The sequence below is a fragment of the Geotrypetes seraphini genome, chromosome 5 (genome assembly GCF_902459505.1).
Source record: "Geotrypetes seraphini chromosome 5, aGeoSer1.1, whole genome shotgun sequence".
NCBI lineage: Eukaryota > Metazoa > Chordata > Amphibia > Gymnophiona > Dermophiidae > Geotrypetes > Geotrypetes seraphini.
In genome coordinates, this window is record NC_047088.1 from 105,381,846 (window position 1) to 105,406,002 (window position 24,157).

At 43.9% G+C, this 24,157-nt stretch overlaps 1 protein-coding gene across 6 annotated transcripts in view; it reads left to right on the top strand.

Moving 5' to 3' along the window:
- The window catches only part of STK36 (serine/threonine kinase 36), a 393,543-nt gene that overhangs the window by 163,524 nt on the left and 205,862 nt on the right, over positions 1–24,157 (top strand). For all 6 annotated transcript variants that reach the window (XM_033944781.1, XM_033944780.1, XM_033944785.1 and 3 more), the window contains exon 13: positions 9,913–10,010. In XM_033944781.1, coding sequence (XP_033800672.1) covers positions 9,913–10,010 — 98 coding nt within the window. The remainder of the gene's footprint in view (positions 1–9,912; positions 10,011–24,157) is intronic.

Here is a 24,157-nt window from a genome sequence, read left to right on the forward strand (position 1 = left end):
TGGAGGCTCAAGGGATGATAGCCCAGGAGGGGGCCGGTAGGGCTAGAAAACCCAGAGGAAAAGCGGGGAAGTGGGGTGGCGGGAATGTGGGGAAACCGAAAGCTACGAGGGTAAAGGCTGAGGGCAAAGCAGAAGCACAGGGAACAGGAGAACTGCCCGAAATTCAAGGGGAGGCGGCCCAGGTAAATACAGAGGTAGAGGAAAAATGACGGGACCTAAGGTGCTTATACGCAAATGCAAGAAGCCTCATGGCCAAGATGGGTGAACTAGAGGTCGTGGCCAAGGGGGAGGACCTGGATATAATTGGAATTACAGAAACATGGTGGACAGAGGAGAATCAATGGGATGTGGCGCTGCCGGGGTACAAGCTCTACAGGAGGGATAGGACCCACAAGAAGGGGGGAGGCATAGCACTATATATAAAGGACTCTATCTACTCGGTCGGGATGGATATGGCAACGAAGGCAGAGGGGCTGGAATCACTATGGGTCAAATTGCTGGGAAACAAGGGTGCAGGCATAAAACTGGGGCTGTACTATCGCCCACCTGGTACGCCGGAAGGAGTCGGACACGACTTGGAAGCTGAACTGAGACAAGAATGCAGGACTGGAAGTGTAACAGTGATGGGGGACTTCAACTACCCGGGGATTGACTGGAGTACGGGTCACTCCAACTGCGCTAGGGAAACAGGATTTGTAGAAGCTGTGAGGGACTGCTTCATGGAGCAACTAGTCAGGGAACCGACGCGAGGGAGTGCTACTCTTGACCTCATCCTAAACGGATTAGGGGGGCCTGCAAGAGGGGTAGAAGTGGGAGGACCACTAGGCAACAGTGACCACAATGCGATCAGATTCACATTAGAAAGGGGGACACCCACAGTAAGGAGGACCGCAACAACTGCGCTCAACTTCAGGAAAGGGAACTATGCTGCTATGAGGGAAATGGTGGGGAGGAAGCTCAGAAACATCCTTAGGATGGAGACTGTAGGAAGCGCCTGGACCCTATTCAGGGACACCCTGCAGGAAGCACAAAGAATGTACGTCCCCAGTTTCAGGAAAGGCGGCAAGAACAAGCGATCAGAGGACCCGGTTTGGATCTCAACAGAGGCAAAGAGGGCAATAAATGACAAAAAAGTATCCTTCCGGAGATGGAAAAAGGACCCAACGGAGGAAAATCATCAGGCGCACAGGAAATGCCAAAAGGAATGCCACCGGGAGGTTAGAAAAGCAAAAGAGAACTACGAAGAGGGGCTGGCCAGGGAGGCGAAGAACTTCAAGGCATTCTTCAGTTACGTAAAGGGGAAGCGACCAGCGAGAGAGGAGGTGGGGCTGTTGGACGATGGGGATAGGAAGGGAGTGATTAAGGAGGATAAAGAGGTAGCTGAGAGGTTGAACACGTTCTTCTCGTCGGTTTTCACGAGAGAAGACACATCTAACATACTGGATTCAGAGGAGCTCATAAGTGGGGAACAGGCTGAAAAATTGGAACACATAGAGGTAAGTAAGGAGGATGTCCTCAAACAGATAGACAGGTTAAAATGCGGCAAATCGCTGGGCCCAGACGGGATTCTGAAGGAACTAAAACAAGAAATAGCGGGCACAATCCAGCATGTTTGCAACCTATCCTTGAAAACTGGAGAGGTACCAGAGGACTGGAAACTGGCGAATGTCACACCTATCTTCAAGAAGGGATCGAGGGGTGACCCCGGGAACTACAGGCCGGTGAGCCTGACTTCAATTATAGGGAAGATGGTGGAAGCTATGATCAAGGATGGTATTTGCGAGCACATCGAGAGAAATGGCCTACTGAGAACAAGCCAGCACGGATTCTGTAAGGGAAGGTCATGCTTAACGAACCTTTTGTACTTCTTTGAGGGAATAAGCAGTCGGGTGGACAATGGGGAACCCATAGACATCATTTACCTCGATTTTCAAAAGGCTTTCGACAAGGTGCCACATGAAAGGCTGCTTAGGAAGCTGTGGAACCACGGGGTGGGAGGGGATGTGCACAGATGGATCAAGCACTGGTTGTCGGGTAGACTGCAGAGGGTCGGAGTAAAGGGACAATATTCTGACTGGCGGGGAGTCACGAGCGGTGTGCCACAGGGATCGGTGCTGGGGCCGTTACTCTTCAACATATTTATCAATGACCTGGAAAAGGAGGCAAAGTGCGAGGTTATAAAATTTGCAGACGATACCAAACTGTGCGGCAGAGTTAGATCCAGGGAGGAGTGTGAGGACCTGCAAAGGGACCTGGACAAGCTGGAAGACTGGGCAAACAAATGGCAAATGCGCTTTAACGTGGAAAAATGCAAGGTCATGCATATAGGGAAAAAGAACCCGTTGTTCAACTACAAATTGGGGGGGGGGGGCATTGCTGGGAGACAGCAGTCTAGAGAGAGACTTGGGTGTGCTGATGGATGCATCACTGAAGCCATCTGCGCAGTGCGCAGCAGCCTCGAAAAAAGCCAACAGGATGCTGGGCATCATAAAGAGGGGCATAACAACCAGGACGCGGGAAGTCATCATGCCATTGTATCGAGCGATGGTGCGTCCACATCTGGAATACTGCATTCAATATTGGTCGCCGTACCTCAAGAAGGACATGGCAGTACTTGAGAGAGTCCAAAGGAGAGCAACGAAACTGGTAAGAGGGCTGGAACACTGCCCATACGCCGAGAGGTTGGATAGGCTGGGGCTCTTCTCTCTGGAAAAAAGGAGGCTCAGGGGAGATATGATAGAGACCTTCAGGATCATGAGGGGCATAGAGAGGGTGGATAGGGACAGATTCTTCAGGCTGAAGGGGACAACAGGTACGAGGGGGCATTCGGAGAAACTGAAGGGAGATAGGTTCAAAACAAATGCAAGGAAGTTTTTTTTCACCCAAAGGGTCGTGGACACCTGGAATGCGCTACCGGAGGAAGTGATCAGGCAGAGTACGGTACAGGGATTCAAACAGGGATTGGACGGATTCCTGAGGGATAAAGGGATCGTGGGATACTGAGGGAGGTGCTGGGATGTAACACAGGTATAGAAAGCTAACCAGGTAATAAGTATAGAAACCCAACCAGGTCGTGCATGTGCAAGACCGGAGGGTTAGGACTTCGATGGGAAGATAGGACTCAATGGGAAACCAAGGTGGCAAGGGGGGCCCCTTCTAGTGATTCAGACAGGTCGTGACCTGTTTGGGCCGCGGCGGGAGCGGACTGCTGGGCAGGATGGACCTATGGTCTGACCCGGCGGAGGCACTTCTTATGTTCTTAATCACCAGACAGCAAAGGTAGGAAAATGATTTTATTTTCAATTTAGTGATCAAAATGTGTCAGTTTTGAGAATTTATATCTGCTGTCTATATTTTGCACTATATTTGTCTATTTTTCTATAGTTACTGAGGTGACTGAGCTTGCGGAGATGGGGCGGAAACAGGGTTTTAAAATTTTAGTCCTAGTAGTTTGCCGGTCCACAAAATAATTATTTTATTTCTGCCAGTCCACGGGTGTAAAAAGGTTGAAAACCACTGATGTAGAGTATGCCGGCTTTCTTTTTTGCCAAGCCGCGCTCGCGTTGATCAATCTTCTCCTCTCTTGCAACTTCCTGTTTCTGGTTGCGTCAGAGGAGAATATTGAACAAATGAGCACCCGCACATGCGGCTGGGCGAAAAAGAAAGCCGGCATACTCTACATCTAAGGTGAGATGGAGGGAGGGAGATGGCGGAACACTGCAGTCGGTCGGGTATCTGCTGTTTTTGTATCACTGCCTGCCTGCGCTCATGTTCCAGATCCTCCTGCATTTTTAGTGTGCACAATTGACCTGATTTGAGCTATAGGTGAACATGGGGGACACGTCATTGAAAGGGAGGACAAGTTAATTTATTTATTTTATGTTCGGTTTTTACTACTGGGCAGAGGCACTGAAACAGATTCTTAGTGCAGTAGTAGTAGTGGAAGAACTCTCTTCTGTCTTCATGGTGTTTCGCAGTACTGAGGCTTATATGGATGCTGTGGGGATGGTGACGGGCCGGTGAATGGGATGGCAGTGGGGGTGACGGGGCGGTGAAAGGAATGACGGTGACGGGGCGGTGAAGGGAAAGGCGGTGACGGGGCAGTGCAGAGGATGGTGGGCCGGGGACGGTGCAGTGACGGGGACAGATTTTTTCCCCGTGTCATTCTCTAATTCAAGTATCTCACGGGCTGCATCGAGGTGGAAGAAGATATCTTCTTTTTCAAGGGTCCCGCAGCAACAAGGGGGCATCCGTGGAAAATCAGGGGCGGGAAACTGCACGGGGACACCAGGAAATTCTTTTTCACTGAAAGGGTGGTTGATCGCTGGAATAGGTTATTGAGGCCACTTCAGGTTATTGAGGCCAGCAGCGTGCCTGATTTTAAGGCCAAGTGGGATAGACACGTGGGATCTATTCACAGAGAAATGTAGGGGAGGGTCATTGGGGTGGGCAGACTAGATGGGCTGTGGCCCTTATCTGCCGTCTATTTCTATGTTTCTAAGAAGCTTAGAGGGAACATTGGTACAAAGGTAGTCTAGCATTTCCGTGGGAACGCCAGAGAACCAGCGTCCATCCCCGCGGGAGTCCCGTGGACCTAGGGAGGATCCCTGCAGGAGTCCCATGGACCTAGGGGTGATCCACATGGGAGTCCTGTGGACCTAGGGGGGATCCCTATGGGAGTCCCGTAATCCCCTTTCCCGTGTAGAATGCGCTTATTTCCCACTGGGGTCCCCAGAGGGATCTGCTGCATGTCCGGCTCCCTTGGATGGCAGAGGCTAGGAGCAGCCTGGCCTGGTGGTTGAATCCTTCTCTGTCCCAGGGTCTTCTCCTCCGAATCTCCATTTGACGGATGCCACCTTGTACATCGGGGGTGCTCTTTGATTGGACAGTCCATTCCAGGGCTGGTGGTCCCCATCAGGGCGGAAGTGGTCGATCAGTCACCTTGAGCTTCAGGCAATTTGGCTGGCCTTCCTGCACTTCATGTGTCTTCTTGTCAGGGAGACACTAGGAGCACGCCTCTGCGCAAGGAAGCCCTTCTTCTTTTTCATTGGGCAGAAAGCCATCTCTTAGCGATTTCCCTGGTGCATGTAGCTGGAGTGGGCAGTGTTCAGGCAGATTATCTTAGCTGTCAGACTCTGGATCCAGGGGAAAGTTCCCTGTCCCAGAGAGCCTTCAGCAGCATAGTGGAGTAGTGGGGTCATCCAGTGTTCGGCCTTATGGCATTGGTGGTCAACAAAATGGCGGAGCGGTTCTTCAGCTGCCACTGCGAGCCTGGGAAGCAAAGGCTTGAATGTTATGGTTCAGCACTGGCTGCTGGATGGTCATCTTTATGTCTTCACACCGTGGCCCATGCTAGTATGGCTGTTGAGACAGATCAAAGCGCGTAGAGGTTGGGTGATTCTCATGGCACCCAACAGGATGAGGCAGCTGTTGTATGCCAACACAGTTCAGTTACAGTTGGATCAGGGGCTTAGGTATCCCTGTCATCCTCGTCTCCTTATGCAGGGCCTGATTACATTCCAGGATATGGACCGCTTTGGTCATATGGCTTGGCTCTTGAGCACATGGCTTAGTCCACAGTGGCTCTTCGGGTATTATACCTACTCTCTTGGGCAGCGAAGAAGTCAACTGTTGCAGCCTATGTGAAGGCTTGGAAATGTTATCAATCTTGGTACATCCAGAAGAACGAGGAGCTGACCTTACCGTCAGTATCACTGATTCTCACGTTCCTTCAAGAAGGGCTGGAAAAGGGTCTTGCTGTAGGTTCTCTGAGGATTCAGATTGTCAGTCTGCCCCCGCTACTGCTACCCTGTCCAACTTGGAATCTTAATCTAGTTCTCCCGTCACTGGTTCATCCTCCCTATTAGCCTCTGGAGAAGGCGTCCTTAATGGATCTCACCATTATAATGGATCTCACCGTTAAGACAGTTTTCCTGGTGGCCATAACTTCAGCCCACAGGGTTTCTGAGCTTCAGGCTTTATCCTGCTAAGATCCTTTTCTTTCAGATTACAGATCCATGTTTCTGCATACTGTTCCCTCTTTCTCCTGGAGGTGGTCTCTGGTTTCCACATCAACCAGGAGGTCCGGCTGCCTACCTTTGCTACCTCAGGTTTGAGAAAGTATGACCAAGTGCTGAAGTCACTGGATGTGCACAGACTTTTGTTGTAGTCCTTGGAGGTCACGAATGAGTTTCAGGTATCTGATCACCTGTTTGTATTGGTGGGTCCTGCCTGTAAAGATAGGCCAACTTTGAAAGCCACCATTTTGAAATGGATCCGTAGGGCTATTTCATCAGCCTATATTGCTGCTGGAAAGAAGCCCCCCTCATTCTGTGAGGGCTCATTCTACTAAAGTTGTTTCCTCATGGGCAGAGTCGTCAGCAATTTCTCTTGAGATTTGTAGAGCTGCGACCTGGTCATCCTTGCATACTTTTGCAAAATTCTACAGGATCGATGTGGCCAATCAGGATGCTGCTTTCATTCTTCAATTTTGGCAGCAGGTTCGTCCCACCCTGCCTCTACGAGACTGCTCCGTTATGTTCCGCTTGTCCAGGAATAGAGTGGGATTGTACAAGAATAACAGATTTGGTTCTTACCTTTGCTAATCTTCTTTCTTGTAAATCCGCACTCTATTTCTGGAACCCGCCCTGGGACTTGCTGATTCACCAATTGTCTGCCTCAATAAGTACTGGTAAGCTGGACTTATGGGCTAGGATGCACAAAACTCTCCAACTGTCTAATGATGGTTGCTAAACCAGTTTAACTGGTTTAGCGATGGACATAATTTGCTGACCCAATACACAAAATGGCCCACTGGGAGGGACCATAGGCACCTCAGCCAGTCAAGGCCTTTGGCCCCTGCGTGGTGCATTCTGGAATTCAATGGGTGGAGCCTAAGGCCCTGCTTAGCTCAGGCACCTAAGTCCCCTGCCCTGTGGGAGGGACCATAGGCACCTGAGCCATTCAGGGCATTAGGCCCCCAGTGTATCCCAGAATACACTGGGAAGGGGAAGGCCCGCCAATTTGAAGAGACTGGCCTAACACAGGAGGGACTGGGCATCCCTCCTGCTCCCTTCTACAAAATAAGATATGGGGCAGGGGTGTGGGTAGAGCCAGTGGCAGGTGGAAGTGGGCATCCGTTCTGTCAAGGATCTTCGGGGGGGTGTCAGGGCTGTGATGTTCATGGGAGGGAGAGTAGGTGGTCATGATGTTCACAGGAGGGGGCAACATGGAGGCAACAGTGACATGAGGAAATGGGCATCCTTCCTGCCAAGGATCTTCAGCTGGGGGGGGATGTCTAGGTGGTCATGATGTTCATGCAGGGTGGGGGGAGAGTGTTTGGGGGAGTCTGTGGCAGAAGGGAGTGGGCATCCCTACTACCTCTTTTTTTTTTTTTTAGGGACATAGTTGGGGGGGTGGCGCCATGGGGTTCTGGCATCACTTTTTTTATGGGGACAGATATTGTGCGTGGGTGACATAAGCACAACATCTGTGCCCATTTAAAAAAGAAATGTAAAAAAGCTTCCTGCCTCGAACAGCTGAGCGGTAGGAGGCTTTTCAGAGCTTCCCCAGCAGCAAAGCTGTTGAGGATTCCCCTACCAGCTCTGCGTGTGTATTGAGTTGATTTTCCAAAGACTAGTGGGGTTGGATTAGAGCAGACATCCGACTCAACTCATTTGCATGGGAAGCCTTTTGAGCATGGATCACTGTTTGGAAATTGGTCAAAAAAAAAATGATCCCACAGCAACCTGCACGGTCTTAATGACCATTTTTAGTGCATCTACACTATGGTTTCTTGACCAGTCTTTCTAAGAGTGCCATCCAAATTTGTTATGAACTTTGCCTTGGGGCTCCCTAGCTGTGGTGCCCCCCCCCCCCCCTCTGTTAGTGCTGCTGTGTCTCTTTATAGCATAGTTTTTTTCAAATTTATACTGTTTGCTAACCTGTTTCAATTGTTTGATTGTTCTGTACTTTCATGTTATGAGCAGATTAGACTTGTTTGCTGGGGAGTTTCCCCGTCCCTCCCTTTTGTTGGTATCCTCTACATGTGTGACTGTCTACTTTTATATGAACTGGAGACCAGAGGGCAATCCTGAGGTAAGTGGGGAGGGTCAGAAAAAATTATGTAATTGAGGCTTCCAACAAGCAGTCTCGTGACATGGGATGCATAACCCACTTGTCCAGGAATAGAGTGTAGATTTATAAGAAAGAAGATTAGCAAAGGTAAAAACCTAATCTTTCGTCGTCGTCCTCTCCCTTTACCACTATATTCAGGGTTATGGGACACTGATCTTTAGAGCTATATGCATAGAGGTAGCCAGCTGCTTAGATAAATTTTCTAGCAGCTCTCACAAAACTATTAACCAGAGAGAGACAAGATGCTTCTCTCAACTGTTCCCTTCCCCTTCTCCCACCAACTGTCTTCTGAGCTTTTCTCTACACCAGTGTCTCGCAAACTTTTCTGGCCGGTGGCACACTTAATCTAGTGCCCCGGCCGGGAGGCATCCGGACGTTGACGCTATGACGTCACTTGCATGCATGACATCATCACGTCAATGTCCCTGCAGGTGCAGAGGCCTGTCTGGCCGCAACCCTGCCGTTACAGGGATCCGGGAGGTACGGGGAGAAGAGGAGAGACTCCGGCTAGGAGGAGAGTCATCCTCACCATGAGAGGCATGCTCCATAGGCAGGCAGCCGGCATGAATGACTCTTCTCCTCGCCATTGTGTCCGTGGCACACCAGAAATCTCAGGAGGCACACTGGTGTGCCTCGGCACACAGTTTGCGATACACTGCTCTACACTGTTTATCAAGCTGAAAAAACTCTTGACTCTTTCAAAAGAGCCAATAGTAACTCTCTGCTCTTGGCAGTGGAAGGAGTCCACACAGTGTGCATGATAGCTTCACTGTTGCTATGACATCAGAGGTCTGCCTGCTGAATATCTGCACTTAGACAGATTAAGTAAACACAGAGACAAATTTAGAAAACACAGGAATCCCCTCCTCACTGCATTTTGAAAGATGCAATGAACATGGGAATCTCCCTCTTTACAGATGTATTGTAACTTGGATATGCATTTCAGAGAAACCCTCAAAATTGTTGATTCTGTCCTCGGTATACTGTTGCGACAGCTCCCGTTTCCACCTTCTGTTACTACTGAAGAGGTTTTTGAATTGCTGAGACCCTTATAGCAGGTTCTTCATCTTTCTAGAGCAGTCCTGAGCAATAATCTCCCACAAATTGGGAGACTGTTGTACTTCAGATACACCCTTCAAGACCAACATGAAGTGTCATCTTTGCCTTTCTCTTGCTTGTACAAGTGCCTAGACTAAGCTAGGAGAATAGAACTTGCTTCAGAAGCTTGAAGTTAGACATCTTGATGTGGTTAACCCAGTGAAGTTTGTCGTATGATTATTAGTACTGTCAAGAACTTGGTAATCATGATCCAGTCAAGAGAGTGGAGTTGAAAATTAAAACCATTGGCACTGTAGTAAATAAGAGGAATCTTCCTTCAGTTTAAGAAAAATAAAGAAACTCCTTATTCTTTTTCATTCACCAGACCAGTTCATATGAATGCTTATGCCTGTCTACTAGCAGATGAAGACAGACAACAAACATTTTGTGGCTCTGCCTTATATAAGGTGTTGTGCAGCTAGTAGCTCTTCAATTTTTCTCTGTCTCCAACAGATTAAGTAGTTTCTGGAGTGTGCTCCTGAATTTAGTTGGTAAATTGGGTACCCAGTTGAGTGCTAGTAGGCAGTGGAGGGCTCCTTGAGCCTGGTTGGATGTTGCAAAAACCCCTGGTTGGTTGATAAGTTCCACAAACTCTCTTTTTTTCATCTAAAGCAATTTTGAGTATATTGGAGGTTGGTTAAATACCTTCTTTAACAGCCTGTTTTCTTTCTTTTACAGCAGCCCTGGTGCATCACACTGTTGATAGATCTCATCACAACACTCACTGCCTTCTTCTTAAGCGATTTTCACCAAGAGAAAGGGTGCCAGGGAAACAGGTACAAATGTGGTAGAAAAGAGGGACAGACTTAGTTGAAGATGGACTATTAGACAAAAATATAGGAACTGTATACTGAGGCTTCATTCTACATTGCCCCAATATTCACTTAGTACTCCCACCCTCCCCACAACTGAAAACATTTTGGGCCCGATTCTATTAACAGTACCTAAATTGGTATGTTGAAAGCAGCATCTACTCCATGTAAATCAAATTAAGATACTGTTTATAGAACTGCACCTACTGGCACCCAACTCAGCTTCCAGTGCAAAGGGTACAGTAGGCTTGACATGTGCGTTCTTTTCCATTACCCATGATGACTGCAGAAGGTATCATTTACATTTTTCTCCAATTACACCTCTTTGTATCATTGGGCAGTGCCTCAGTCCTTCAGGTTTTTCTTCTGAAAGCTGTGTGGTAGACTAGCCTGGTTTGGCAGGCTAGCTTGGCTTGCTAAGAGAAATTAACACACAAATACCTTTCACAGAAACAAAAACACTTTGTTTTATTGTTTGCCTCACACCACGTAGAAGGAATTTGGCTTATTTCAGCCAAGCACATACAAACACTAGTCTGTTTTCCCAAGGCCTGCCTCCACCTATCTCTAGGGAAAACTTGAGAATTCCTCTTTTTCCCTTGGGGACCTCTCTAGAATGAACCCAGCCTGGGTAAAAATACCTCCATCCTGTGAGTCTCGCCCCTGTGACTCAACACTGAGCTCCATAGTCTAGTGCATGCTGGGACCTGTAGTTTCACATTTGATTAGCATCTTCTGCTGCCCGGGGGTGTAATATTTGTATGTGGGAGGGAAAACCCCTTATTCTTTATCATCCCTCCAGACCGGCACAGAAAAGGATGGGTTTACGCTTCCCTGCCAGCAGGTGGAGACTGAGACACTGACTTTTGGCATCAGTACAAGAAGGCTATACATTCCCTCTTATAATTGGTCTTTTCTCAGTCTCCAGCAGGTGGCTTGGTCTGTTTGTGCAGTCTGTGCTGCGGTTTGTTAAGGCCTATTGGATCTGGTTAGTGAATCTTTCTTGTCCCTTTGTCCAGACAGAGCTTGGGGGATCCTCTTGGGGGTCCTAATGACCTTAATTTCAACTTCATAATGTATCAAACAATACAAAGGAAAAAAGCAACCCCATAGGCAAGCTATAGAAACAAAACAAGGAAGTGGGGAAGGGACACTAATCAGATCAACTCTCTCATCGGTAGAAAGTCCTCCCTCTCATGGATTGGTTGGTTATGTACAGGTTCTGGTTGGAAGGTCATCTGTTCATATATGTATTCTGGGATGAAGGTCGTCTGTTGATGTAAGTATTGTCTCCCTGCTCCTCTTCTGGTCGTCTCCTGTTGTGACTTGTATCCCTGTTCCATAGTTCGTCTAAAAAAGCCACTGATGACTGGTTGGTTTGTGGTCTGATCACAGGATCTTGATTCGATGGTAGACTCATCACGGTAGTGAATGTCGGACTGTTTAAGGGTGAATTATAAGTCTCACCTGATTCACTTCTTAGTCTTTTACTGCTATGTTCTTCAATTTGAATATGATTGGCTTCTGATGGTTTCCTCATCTGTGCCACGGAAGGTCTGCTTCTCTGTGGTTTAGCTTTTGAATATGGGTACACATATCCCTTTTTGTAATTGTCCTCATCTCTCTTGAATTTTTTATACTTGGTTGTTCTGATCTCCTGTCTGTACTGATCCAGACGTTGATTAATATTTGTCAGGATTTGGTCGAAATTTTTGTCTCCCTCTCTTAAAGTAAATAGACTGTCATCAATGATAGGTTGCAGATCTTTACTCTTTTCTTTTGAGGACTCAGCCAACAAAATCAAGTTCAGTGAGCATTTATTCAATATAGCACACCATTTGTCCAGAAAGGATTGCTTGTCAGTAAATATAGTGGGTATTTTCTTGATCCTCAGTCCTCTCAGTATTATCTTGGCTCTACAGTAATTAATTAAGCCAATGAAATGTTGTTCGTATCGGATCTGGTCATTAGACTGATTATCTTGGACCAGCGATCTTCATTTGTGGCAGTTTCCATGCCATGTTCTTCCTTATTTAAAATGAGGGGTTCATTGTATAGATCCTGAAGATGTTGTTCTGCAAAACTAAAAGTATTGTCCCACAGTTGGAATGACATTTCCCTTTCCTTGAACCAAACAATATATCAAACAATACAAAGGAAAAAAGCAACCTTACAGGCAAGCTATAGAAACAAAACAAGGAAGTGGGGAAGGGACACTGATCAGACCACTGTGTAGACAAACATGTTTATTCACAATATAGAATCTCAGTTAAAAATTCACACAAGTAAACATTTAAATAAAACAAAATGTGGCAGGCATATAAAGTCCTTTGTAAAAGAGCATATACTGGACCCCAACACGGTCCGTGTTTCGGCCAAAGGGGCCTTCCTCAGGGGTGTAAAAGTATCCTAAGGAACAGAACAACAAGTATATCAATTAAAAATACATACACACATGATATGTACCAGAAGATAATGTTTTTGAAAACATACAAATATGATATGCCAGAGATGAATGTATAGATATATATACAAATATGATATGTTCCAGAAATATATGTTAACATATATAGAAAGGTGTGCACGTATAAAAACAAATCTTAAAATAAAAACATATTTGGTATTCAAATTACAAAAAGCGAAAGCTAAAAGTGCATTAAATATGGAAATCTATGGAGATGTGAACATGGTAAATAAAAATGTGGCCAGGTAATAAAACATAAATACTATAAGAACATTAATGTTGTAAAGGACATAAACGCTTAGACCAAGCAAATAAAATGAATCTTATCGGACAGGAAGTTAATGAGTGCTTAAACAGCATAAAACATAACATAACATAAAAGCTCGCTTGTATACCGCAAATACCGTTAAGTTCTATGCAGTTAACAGAAATTAGCAATACAAAATGAATTAACAACCAGTATCTAACTTCCAAAAGATTCTGTAAAAATCCATGCATACTATGCATAAAGTATGAACAACAAATATATGACTGAGAAGATGCGCATAGGTGGAACAGCTGTTATAAACCAAAGGAGAAACAGAGCAGGATCAAATAAAAACAGACCTACCCAGTAGATGGCACCAAACGACAAAAAAAGCCAAACTGAGTTAATTAAGAGATTAAAAGCAAAAAGATGCAGCACCAGTATACATTAAAAACTCAGCAGACACATTAAAAAGAAAAGGATAAATAGATTACAGCAAATTTAAAACCCAAAAAAGGACATTAAAAAATATATATAATAATAATAACTTTATTTTTCTATACCGCCATAGTCAAACTGACTTCACATAGAAAGAAGGCTGGACAATCAACGAATTACACAATGTAAAAAGAAGGAAGTTACATAATAATTAGGAAAGCATAGGAAAGGAATACATGAGAGAAAGAAATTACATAATACATTGGGGTTATAAGGGGAAAGAATATCTGAGAGAGGTCATCTGATTAGGCAAGGAATTTGTCAAATAATTAGTGCTAGAGGCGGCTGGAAACGGAAGTGGATGGCTGATTAGTGTTTGAATTCACCCGGACTCCACGCTGATGAGGAGTAAATCAGCATGTCACCCCACTAATTGCTAGCTGTGCCAGAGTGCAGGAGAGCTGTTTTTGTGGCTTCCGTGCCACGACTGTTAGCCGCGAAGAGGAGCGTGCGGACTTTGGAGGAGGGTGTCCAGTGCACTGTGGACTGTGACAGGCTCTGCCGAAGGAGGAGAGGAGCAATTACCTCACGGCATTTCTGCTGTGAGTGCAAGCAGCAGAGGAGAATGCCTTTCCTCTAAGAGATCCTGCTGGGCCCCGTTGGGGGAGGAGAGAAGTGCAGGAGTGGAATCATGGTCTGGCTCTTGAAAGCCAGCTGTGGAGACTGAAACCTCAGCACGAACCATTGACCTTCTTCCTGTGGCAGTGGGCAGTTGTGTCGGTGGTAGACTGTGGCTGTGGACTTTTGGCTGTACTTTCCACTGGCCCTACCTTGGTGGTGGTTAGGAGAAATCATATTTGTGCTGGTCGAGACTAGGAGAATCCTGGAGGCTCGGAGGTTTGAGATCCTGTTTATCATAGTGAATGGTGTAGTCGGGGACAAGGAGAGTTTCTTGGGGAAGGTGTTATGAAAATCTCCAGCGAGAGAAGTTGGATGATAACCAATTAACAGAACCCCTTGTTGAAGTTGCTATAAAGGAATTAAATAATTAATCTCTTACAGGTACTATGGCAGAATATGATTACTATAGTTTTGCCGAAGCCAAATAAAGATCCCGCATTGGTTTCAAATTACAGGCCTATTTCCTTAATTAATGTAGATGGCAAACTTCTAGCTAAGACATTGGCTTTACGCTTGGCCAAGGCTCTCCCATTTATTATTGGTATGTACCAAACAGGATTTGTTGCTCAGAGACATTCCTCTAATAACACCAGATTGGCTTTTCATATGTTAAATTTAACAAAATTCATGAATGAACCAGCCTTTTCTGTATCCTTAGATTCAGAGAAGGCTTTTGATCGGGTGGAATGGGCCTTCATGTATCAAGCACTGGATTGGTTTGGAATAGGTTCAGGATTTATACAAATGATCCAAACCTTGTATAGCTCCCTTGCTGCTAGATTGTATATTAATAATAATCTCTCAGAGCGTTTTAGTTTGCAGAGGGGGGTTAGACAAGGATGTCCCTTGTCTCCTTTGCTTTTTGATATTGTATTAGAACCCTTGTTATTAGCTATTCAACAGGCGAAGGAGATACAGGGTATTCCTTATTCAGATCGGAAATATAAGGTTTCTGCTTATGCAGATGATATACTGCTTCATTTGAGAAATCCTGAAACAACCATTCCATGCTTACTTGATTTAATAGAGAAATTTGGAAAATTTTCAGGATACAAGATAAATTGGAGTAAATCAGAAATTCTTCCACTTAATGTCCATTGTACAAAAGGTTTATTTGAAACATTCCCCTTTCTATGGAAAGAAGATGGAATAAAATATTTAGGCATTTGGATACAAAATACACTGGAAGAAACAATGAAAATGAATGAAAAATTTTTATTACAGAAAGTAACAGAAATGTGTGAGCAATGGAATCCTTTACATCTGTCTTGATGGGGGAGAGTCCAAACAATTAAAATGATGATTTTGCCTGTGGTTTGTTACCAAATGGGTACGATACCAGGTTTTTTTTCAGGGATCTTTTTACAAAATTTATTTGGCTAGGTAAAATTGCTAGAATTGCTTTAGTGTCTTTACAAAAGCCAATTACAGAGGGTGGGGTAAACTTTCCCAATTTTTATAGGTATCATCAATCCTATATTTTGCGCCAGGGTATGTATTGGGTCCTCCCAGAGCTCATTGAACACATCCCGGATTGGTTATGGTTGGAATGGCGACTCGTGTTTCCTCTGAGATTATTTCTCATTTCTGGAGAGGAGAATGGTCTGTTCGGAATGGAGTGATATTTATTGGGAGAGATAACCTTGAAAAAACCGTATCAGAACACATGGGTGAAACATGTCAGTTATCCCCCGTTCTATGAACTGAGACCAGAAATTGAGTTGATCTAAAGCTAAGTAACTTTATTTTAGCCACTATTTATGACCTATTTAAGTATTTAAACATTAAATTATATAAAAAATTATAAAGAATACAAGCACACAAAAAAAGTTTAAGAAAATATAAGGATCCGATGACGAGAGGAGGTGTAAAGCCACCTACTATGAAGATTTATTGAGTGGGGAGGTGGCCTCGCTGAGGATCAGGCCTTAGATTAAGTGGGGATGGGCGGACCCGCTATGCCTAAGGCCTGATTGGTCCAGGCTTCTAGAGCCAGGGCAAATCAGGCCTTAGGCTTCGGCGGGATGGGCCGGGAAGGGGCGGGCCCGCCTCATTTCAACAAGGCGAGCCTGCTGACTGGACGGGCAAGACCCGTCTGGCCTTAAGAAAAGGTTAGTTTGGTGGGGTGGAGGTTTGGGGGTTGTTAGCGCTGGGGGGGGGGAGGGTGCGTCTTCGGGCAGGAGGGATTGGGCACCCTTCCGCCAGCGATCGATATTGTCGGGGGGGGAGGGTGCGTCTTCGGGCAGGAGGGATTGGGCATCTTCCTGCCAGCGATCAATATTGTCGGGGTGGGAGGGAGATCGGTAATGTCGGGGGGGGGGCGGTTGGTAGTGTCGGGAGGGGCGGTCGGTAGTGTTGGGGGGGCATCTTCTGGCAGGAGGGTTTGGGCACCTTTCTGCCAGCAATCGGACAGGGGGCCGCGGCCCGCTATACTTATAGCGGCAGAGAGATCCCTTGCCGCGATAAGTGTAGCGGGCCGTGTCTAATCTAACCCGATTCTCTAACCAGCGTCTGTAACATGGACGCCGGTTACAGAATCGGGGTTTAGTGTAGGCCGATTCTGATTCTGAATAGGACACCTCTCCCGGGCGTCCTATACAGAATCAGGGCCTTTATGTGTTAAAACTTGTGATTGATTAGGGGGAGGGGGATTAATTCTGTAATGGACATTAATTGAATACTAAGTGTGATATTTGAGTATAAAATGATGTATTTACTGTTACACTTATTGTAAGTTTTAAAAAAGAATAAAGAATTGGAAAAAAAAATTCTGCTCTCATACTGGGGGGAAATACTCTGGAGATGAAGAACTAAGTATTTGTATTAACCTAAGTATAAGAACAGTAACCCATATAAGCGGGATCAGGTTAAGTCAAATTGGTGGAGGAAAAAAAACTAATAAATCTTTGGACTGTTTAGTTATTTTGATTTGAAATAATTTTGGAAATATGGCTAATAAAAAAACTAGTGAACAACACTAAACTAACCACAATGGACTTAGTCCTCTATGTCCACAAACAAACTTGAAAGTAGTACTTAGTAAACCAATTGTAAGACAAATGCTCCTAAGCTCTCAGACGCCCGTGCTGATTATTTAAAGATTTGAAATCAGCTATTGCGGGAACGTGGTATCTTTCATCGAGTTATGAGCAATCTTTGTAAACTTTTTTTAAAGTGCTATATGCATTGTGCCAAATATCGATAAAGTGCTCTATAACATATTAAATGTTAAAACACGACAGCCTAGGAACATAGTAGTCTGCACTTAACTTTTAATTGTGCGCTGGTGCAACTACTGCTCCTCATTGCTGTTTGTAACTAATACCCTACGGGCCCCGTTTCGCCAACTCTTCGGCTTCTTCAGGGATCTGAAAATTAAATGTGCAGCTATGCTTATTAGTTCTGCAAAAGATGGCGCTGTCTTACAATTAGTTTACTAAGTCCTACTTTCAAGTTTGTTAATAAAAAAAACTACACCAGATCTTAAAGCATTTGCTTATCGTGCAGAAGAATTAGGAGAAATGTTAACTCCTAAGCAGACTTTAATACAGGAAGAAGCTGAGCCAAATATATGTGGAAAAGAAACCCCCTGAGAAAGAAACAAAATTAAAACATCTTAAGTTAGATCTTCAAGTGTTAGATCTGGAGATAATTAGTGCTAAACTTCAATGGCTACGCTAGGAATATTTTGAAACAAATAATAGAGCAGGTAGAATATTGGCCTATAAGTTGAAAAAAAGACAACTTCGTGTACAGGGCCCGACCGGGGATTGCATTACTTCAAGCCATATCCAACAGGCTTTTAGTAATTATTACCAACAATTATATCAAACTGAGTACATATTAAAGGAAGCGGATATCCGTCCTTATTTAGATCTATACATCTACCTAGTCTTACTCCTGGGGAAGCTGTGGAACTTTCCCTACCCATTACAGTGGAAGAATTAACATGGGCAATTTAAAGATATGCCGGTGGGAAAATCACCAGGATTAGATGGTTTTACTACCAAATTTTATAAGAAATTTCAAACGATTTTGATCCCCCCTTTGTTGCATTTTCTTAACACTTTGATATATCAACAGGAATTGTCTTATTCTTGGCGTTTAGCTGGTATAACTTTGATATTAAAACCGGGTAAGGATCTGACATCCTGCTCCTCTTATAGACCTATCTCTTTGTTAGATGTGGACTATAAACTGTTTACTAAGATACTAGCTAAATGTCTCCAAACCTATATGCCTCAATTAATAGTTGATGACCAATCTGGATTTGTATAAGGATGCCAGACATTTAATATCCATCGAGTTTGTCATGTATTGTGGCAAGCTGCTGGCGGACATGATTCAACTCTTATCCTGGGTATCGATGCCAAGAAGGCATTTGATAGGGTTTATTGGCCCTATCTGTTTCAAGTACTAGAAAACATGGGGATATCGGGAACTTTCCTACATTGGCTACTATTGTTATATAATGCCCATTTGGCCTCGATTAATCTCAGTGGAGGATATACTGAATGCATTACTTTGGGGAGGGGGACCCGACAAGGATGTGCTTTGTCACTTGTGCTTTTTACACTAGTTATGGAGCCACTAGTACAATTGGTGCAACAGGCTTCAAATATTTCAGGTATAAGCTGTGGCGGATTGGAGACAAAATTATTATTATTTGCAGATGATATTCTTTTTACAATACGAGATTCTTTCATTTTGTTGAAAGCTATAGTAGAAGCTCTTACAACTTATGGACAGATGTCAGGATTTTGAATAAATATGTCCAAGTCAGAAATCTTGGATCTCACTCTGTCGGATATAGATTGTAGATGGATTTCTAATAATTATTCTTTTAAATGGGCACAACACTCATTACGATATTTAGGAATTAATTTAACTAAGCAAGTAGACCTGTTATATGCTGCTAATTATCCCCCCCTTTTGAAAATGAATTGGCAGGATATGGAAAGGTGGAAACATCTTAATATTTCTTGGCAGGATACAAACAATTAAGATGGTAATTCTCCCGAGATTGTTGTACCTCTTTTCAGCTTTGCCGCTCCCTCTACCTAAATTTTTTTTTCTTCAATTAGAATGGAAGATATTTGCTTTTATTTGGCAATATAACACCCTAGGGTTTCTCGAATGATGATGTACCAACCTAGGAAATTGGGGAGAATGGCAGTGCCACAATTTCAATACTATTATCAATCAGCCCAACTACGATATTTAATCAACTGTAAATGGGACAGGGGAAATTCATGGGTCCTTATGGAGCAGGAAATATTGGATATTCCCCCATTGTGGGCAATACCCTGGCTCCAACTCCCACAACTTTAAGGAGACAGCTATTATACTTATGCCCAAATTTGCTCCTGGAGAGGTTGATGTGGCCTTCCATCTGTGGGGAAGGAAAGGTTTTAAAACATTAGGGAAATTGTCCCCTTTGAAGAATTGAAGGAAGAATATGGCCTCCTACCGAGAGACTTATTCTACTATAGACAAATAGAAAGTTTCATTAGAAAAGTAGCCCTTAGAGAACTAGCTACTGCTCAACAGTCGAGTCTAGGGAAGGCAATGATAAAAGACAGTAGGAGGGATAGTATCACTAGATTATATAATGCACAATTGGAGCATCTTCAACCCCCTTTGAAACGGACATCGATGGGAAAAGATTCTTAGTAAATGTTACACTGACAAAGAATGGTCTAAAACAGGGCTGCCCAAGTCCGGTCCTTGAGATCTACTGGCAGGCCAGGTTTTCAGGAATATGCATGAGAGAGATTTGCCTGCACTGCCTTCTTGGTATGCAAATCTCTCTCATACATGTTCATTGTTGATATCCTGAAAACCTGGCTTGCCAGTAGATCTCGAGGACAGAACTTGGGCAGCCCTGGTCTAAAATATTGCATTCTCTCCTATATGGATCTATTGCAGGGATCTCAAAGTCCCTTCTTGAGGGCCGCAATCCAGTTGGGTTTTCAGGATTTCCCCAATGAATATGCACTGAAAGCAGTGCATGCACATAGATCTCATGCATATTCATTGGGGAAATCCTGAAAACCAGACTGGATTGTGGCCCTCAAGGAGGGACTTTGAGACCCCTGATCTATAGATAGTAACATGATAGAAAATGGATATAAGATGTTTTTTGTTGGTATTACACTCCAGTAAGATTGTGAGCTATATATGGGAAAGGATCTGATAAATGTTGGAGAGGATGTGCAGAAGTTGGTACTTTTGAACACATTTGGTGGTTCTGTACTAAAGCACAGATTTACTGGGATAAAATAATCTCCTTTATTGAGATAGTGTTAGGTACTTCGATCCCTAAAACCATGGAGTGTTTCCTGTTGAATATGGGACCAGTTGCCCTGCCCCTAAAACATCAGAAATGGATATATTTGATAATGACAGCAGGTCAACTTGTTCTGGCCTCGGCATGGAAACAACCAGATCTACCAATTTATACAACAAATGTCAAAATTGACCGCTCTTCGGAGAAATCAGCTACATAGTTATAATACCATTTGGAGTGCATATGAAATTTGGACTAGCTCCCAAAAGGATAGCTCTATCAACTCTTGATAGCTTCTTAAGAAAAATAAAAAATACCTTTCATTCTTTTGCACATTCTTTGAATCTCCTGCACACATCCTCTCACCAGGGTGGGAGGGTAGAGATACATTAGGTACAACAGGTATATTGATATTCTTAATATTTATTTTGAAATAAGATACATAATAAATTAATGTATTGTTTCTATGTTTGAATATATGACAGATGTTTTTAAATGTATTAAATTACTAATAAAGGAAAAAAAAAATATATATATATATATATATATATAATTAATTAAGTACCTTGCAGAAAAACACACTATGGTGCTTGCCTCCTAGTGCAATATCAAAAGTATAGCCGCTGTAAAAAACCAATACAGGGAGAGAAGTTAAAAACAAAACAAAACTGAACCAAACAGGAACAAAAGGGCACATAAAATTGTGTGCAGCACAGCGTGTAATAGCTTACCAATTCGAAGAAAAACACTGCAACAGCCAGGAACCGCTGCTAAGTGGAGCCACGTACAAAAGCAAAAGAAGGCTAGATTTCATGCCAGAAGGAAAATGTGAAGGTGCGTGTTGATGTCATTCACTGGCTATAGATGTTGATGAGAAGGATGTGTGAGAGCTAGGGGACATAATGGTATCAAGACACCGTTCCCTGTAAAAGATAAAATTAAGCAAGAAAGGAAAGAAAACTTAACCAAAAAATGTTGTTTTTTTTAAATTGGAAGAAAAACGTAAGAACAATTTCAACAGACACATATGGACTCAGTCTGGAAAAAGTTTTTAAAAAATATATAAAAAATAAATGGAGGAGACTGTGTCTGAATTCAAGAGGGCTTGGGATAGGCACGTGGGATCACTCAGAGAGAGAGAGATAATGGTTACTGTGGATGGGCAGACTAGATGGGCCATATGGCTTTTATCTGCCGTCATGTTTCTATGAAAACGATCCATGTAGGTGATAAACCAAAGCCAAAAGAGAAAGAGATCAAATTAGACAAATAAATAAGCACTAAGTTTGGGCTAAGTCATATTAATGAAGAGGAACAAAAAAAAGGGGGGGGGGAAAGAAAAAAAGGGGTAAATATAAAAAGTCTGAACAAGGCACCAAATAAATGGGGGTCTGGATTTAAAGAAACTGATAAATATTTCTCAATCTCAGACACCATAACGTTGAGTGTCTAAGTCGGAGACATCCATCTTCTTTCAGGAAGCACTCTCATCTCAGTGCTTCTCTCAACATTCATATCGATGCTTTCTTCGATAATTACCTTGATGATAAGAACATAAAAAGTGCCTCTGCTGGATCAGATCAGAGGTCCATCGTGCCCAGCGGTCTGCTCACGCGGCGGCCCAACAGGTCCAGGACCTGTGTAGTAGTCCTCTATCTATACCCCTCTATCCCCTTTTCCTTCAGAAAATTGTCCAATCCCTTCTTGAACCCTAATACCGTACTCTGTCCTATCACACCCTCTGGAAGCACATTCCAGGTGTCCGCCACCCGTTAGGTGAAGAAAAACTTCCTAGCATTGGTTTTGAATCTGTCCCCTTTCAACTTTTCCGAATGCCCTCTCATTCTTGTAGTTTTCGAAAGTTTGAAGAATCTGTCCCTCTCTACTTTCTCTATGCCCTTCATGATCTACAAGAGCTGATATTGAGGAATATGACTCAGACCCATCACCACACTCTTCTAGTGATTACCCTGACTTGTCTGCAGATGAGTCCTAGGGGATTCCTTCTGATCTATATCTTCCACTCTTTGACGAAGGTCTCCTCCAGAAAGTCTGTCACTTACAGACAGATGGGACAAAGCCTCAAGCAGAGCTAATGGATGTTCTTGACTATAAAGAGTGGCCTAAAACTTTTGAAGGAAGCCTTAGTTAGAAAGTGGGAGTCTCCACTTTTCTGTTCCAATGGCTCTATAAAAATTAGGTACTCTACAGAATCCAATCATGACCAGGCTTCAACAAACTTCAGTTATAGTACCAATCCTTGCTTGTCAAATCTGCCTTAAAGCGAGCTAAGAGATCCAGAACTTATACAAGTATTCCACCAGGCGGAGAGGGCAGAACTCTGGATAAATTTGGTAGGAGTGTCTTTCAAGTTTTCATGCTGGCTAACAGAATTTTAAACTACAATTTTTATATGAATGCTTACCAACACCTGACCAATGATCTAGAGATTAGAATGTACACCTTTGATGCTTTTGACATAGTCTTTTGTACCTCGTCAGTTTCTATTGCCATGCATAGACAAGCATGACTGCGGATTTCAGACCTAGACACCAACGTACAAGACCAACGATCTGTTTGGAGACCATATAGAAGAGGTAACTCAAAAGATCAAAAGACATTCAGTACTGTTTGCATGACCACCTTGTCTTCCTCCAAGTCAACCCAGTCTAAAGCACCAATGAGATATTCTAGTGCTTCCAGACATTGTACTTACTGTGCTAAACAGAAGTATAGCCAGCCTTCCACATCCATTCACTCTACAAATCAGAGGCGACTAGAGCAGCAGAGGTAGCAGAAGACACAGTTATAGTTTCAGTATTGTCAGACATTCTCAACCTTTACCTCAGATTCTCCCCTTAGGAGGTTGACTCATCCACTGTTCTCATTAATGGTCTCTGATAACATATGACCACTGGGTCCTTCAAGAAGTGAATCAGGGTTATGCCCTTTGCTTACAGAAAACACCTCCAAACCATCCTCCAAGAGAGTCCTGTTTCAACTCCCATCAGAAGACACTCCTTCACCAAGAGCTCTCAGCTCTCCTCCAGCTCAGTGCCATAGAACAAGTACCTCTGCAGGAGAAGGGCCAAGGGTTCTACTCGATATATTTCCTTGTACTGAAAAAAACTGTAAATCTCCATCCAATTCTGGACATCTGTGCTCTCAACAAATCCCTGGTGGAGGAATTTTGCAAGGTCTCTCTGTGAACCCAATTACCATTGTTAGAGAAGAACGACTGACTCTGCTCTCTAGATCTCAAGCCTACACACAGATTTCCTCCCAGACCTCAGGAAATATCTTCACTTTTGAGTCGGAACACGCCACATCAAATACAGAGTACTACCATTTGGGCTGGCATCAGTTCCCAGGGTATTCACAAAAGACTGGATTCTATAAACGTTGCTGGCATCGCTCGGCATGGTTGTCAATCAACCTGTATGCACCGTTTATAGAATTACACCTAGTGGCACCTAAGCAAACTTAGGCATCCTAGACATAAGCACCACTCTATTAGGTAAGCTTTTAACTCGCCTAATTTGGCTGCGCCTATGTCGGACGCCTAATGACGTCTAACACAACCACTCCTTTAATCCGCCTATAACCATGCCTACTGTTTGAAATAGGCATTGTTAGGTGTCCTTAGGCATGGGAGGGCGCCTCTAATTAGGCATCGCTGTGCATCCTAAGAGTTTGGCGTAAAACTCTTAAATTTTTTTATTTGGGGGGGGGGGTTGATTGGTTGAAAACTCGCATAGTCAGTTACCATGCTGATTAAGCCAATTAAAAAATTAAAGTTAGGCACCATCCTGAACTTAGGTGTTGCTAGACAGCTGCAATTAGGGCACCGTTTATTGAATATGGCCCAAAATGCTTAGAGGTGGTAGCTGCAGTCCTCCACTCATGCAGTCTTCATGTATTCTTTTTATCTAAATGACTGGTTGCTCAAGACCTCAACACCTCATCAAACTCAACAAGCCATGAATTCAACA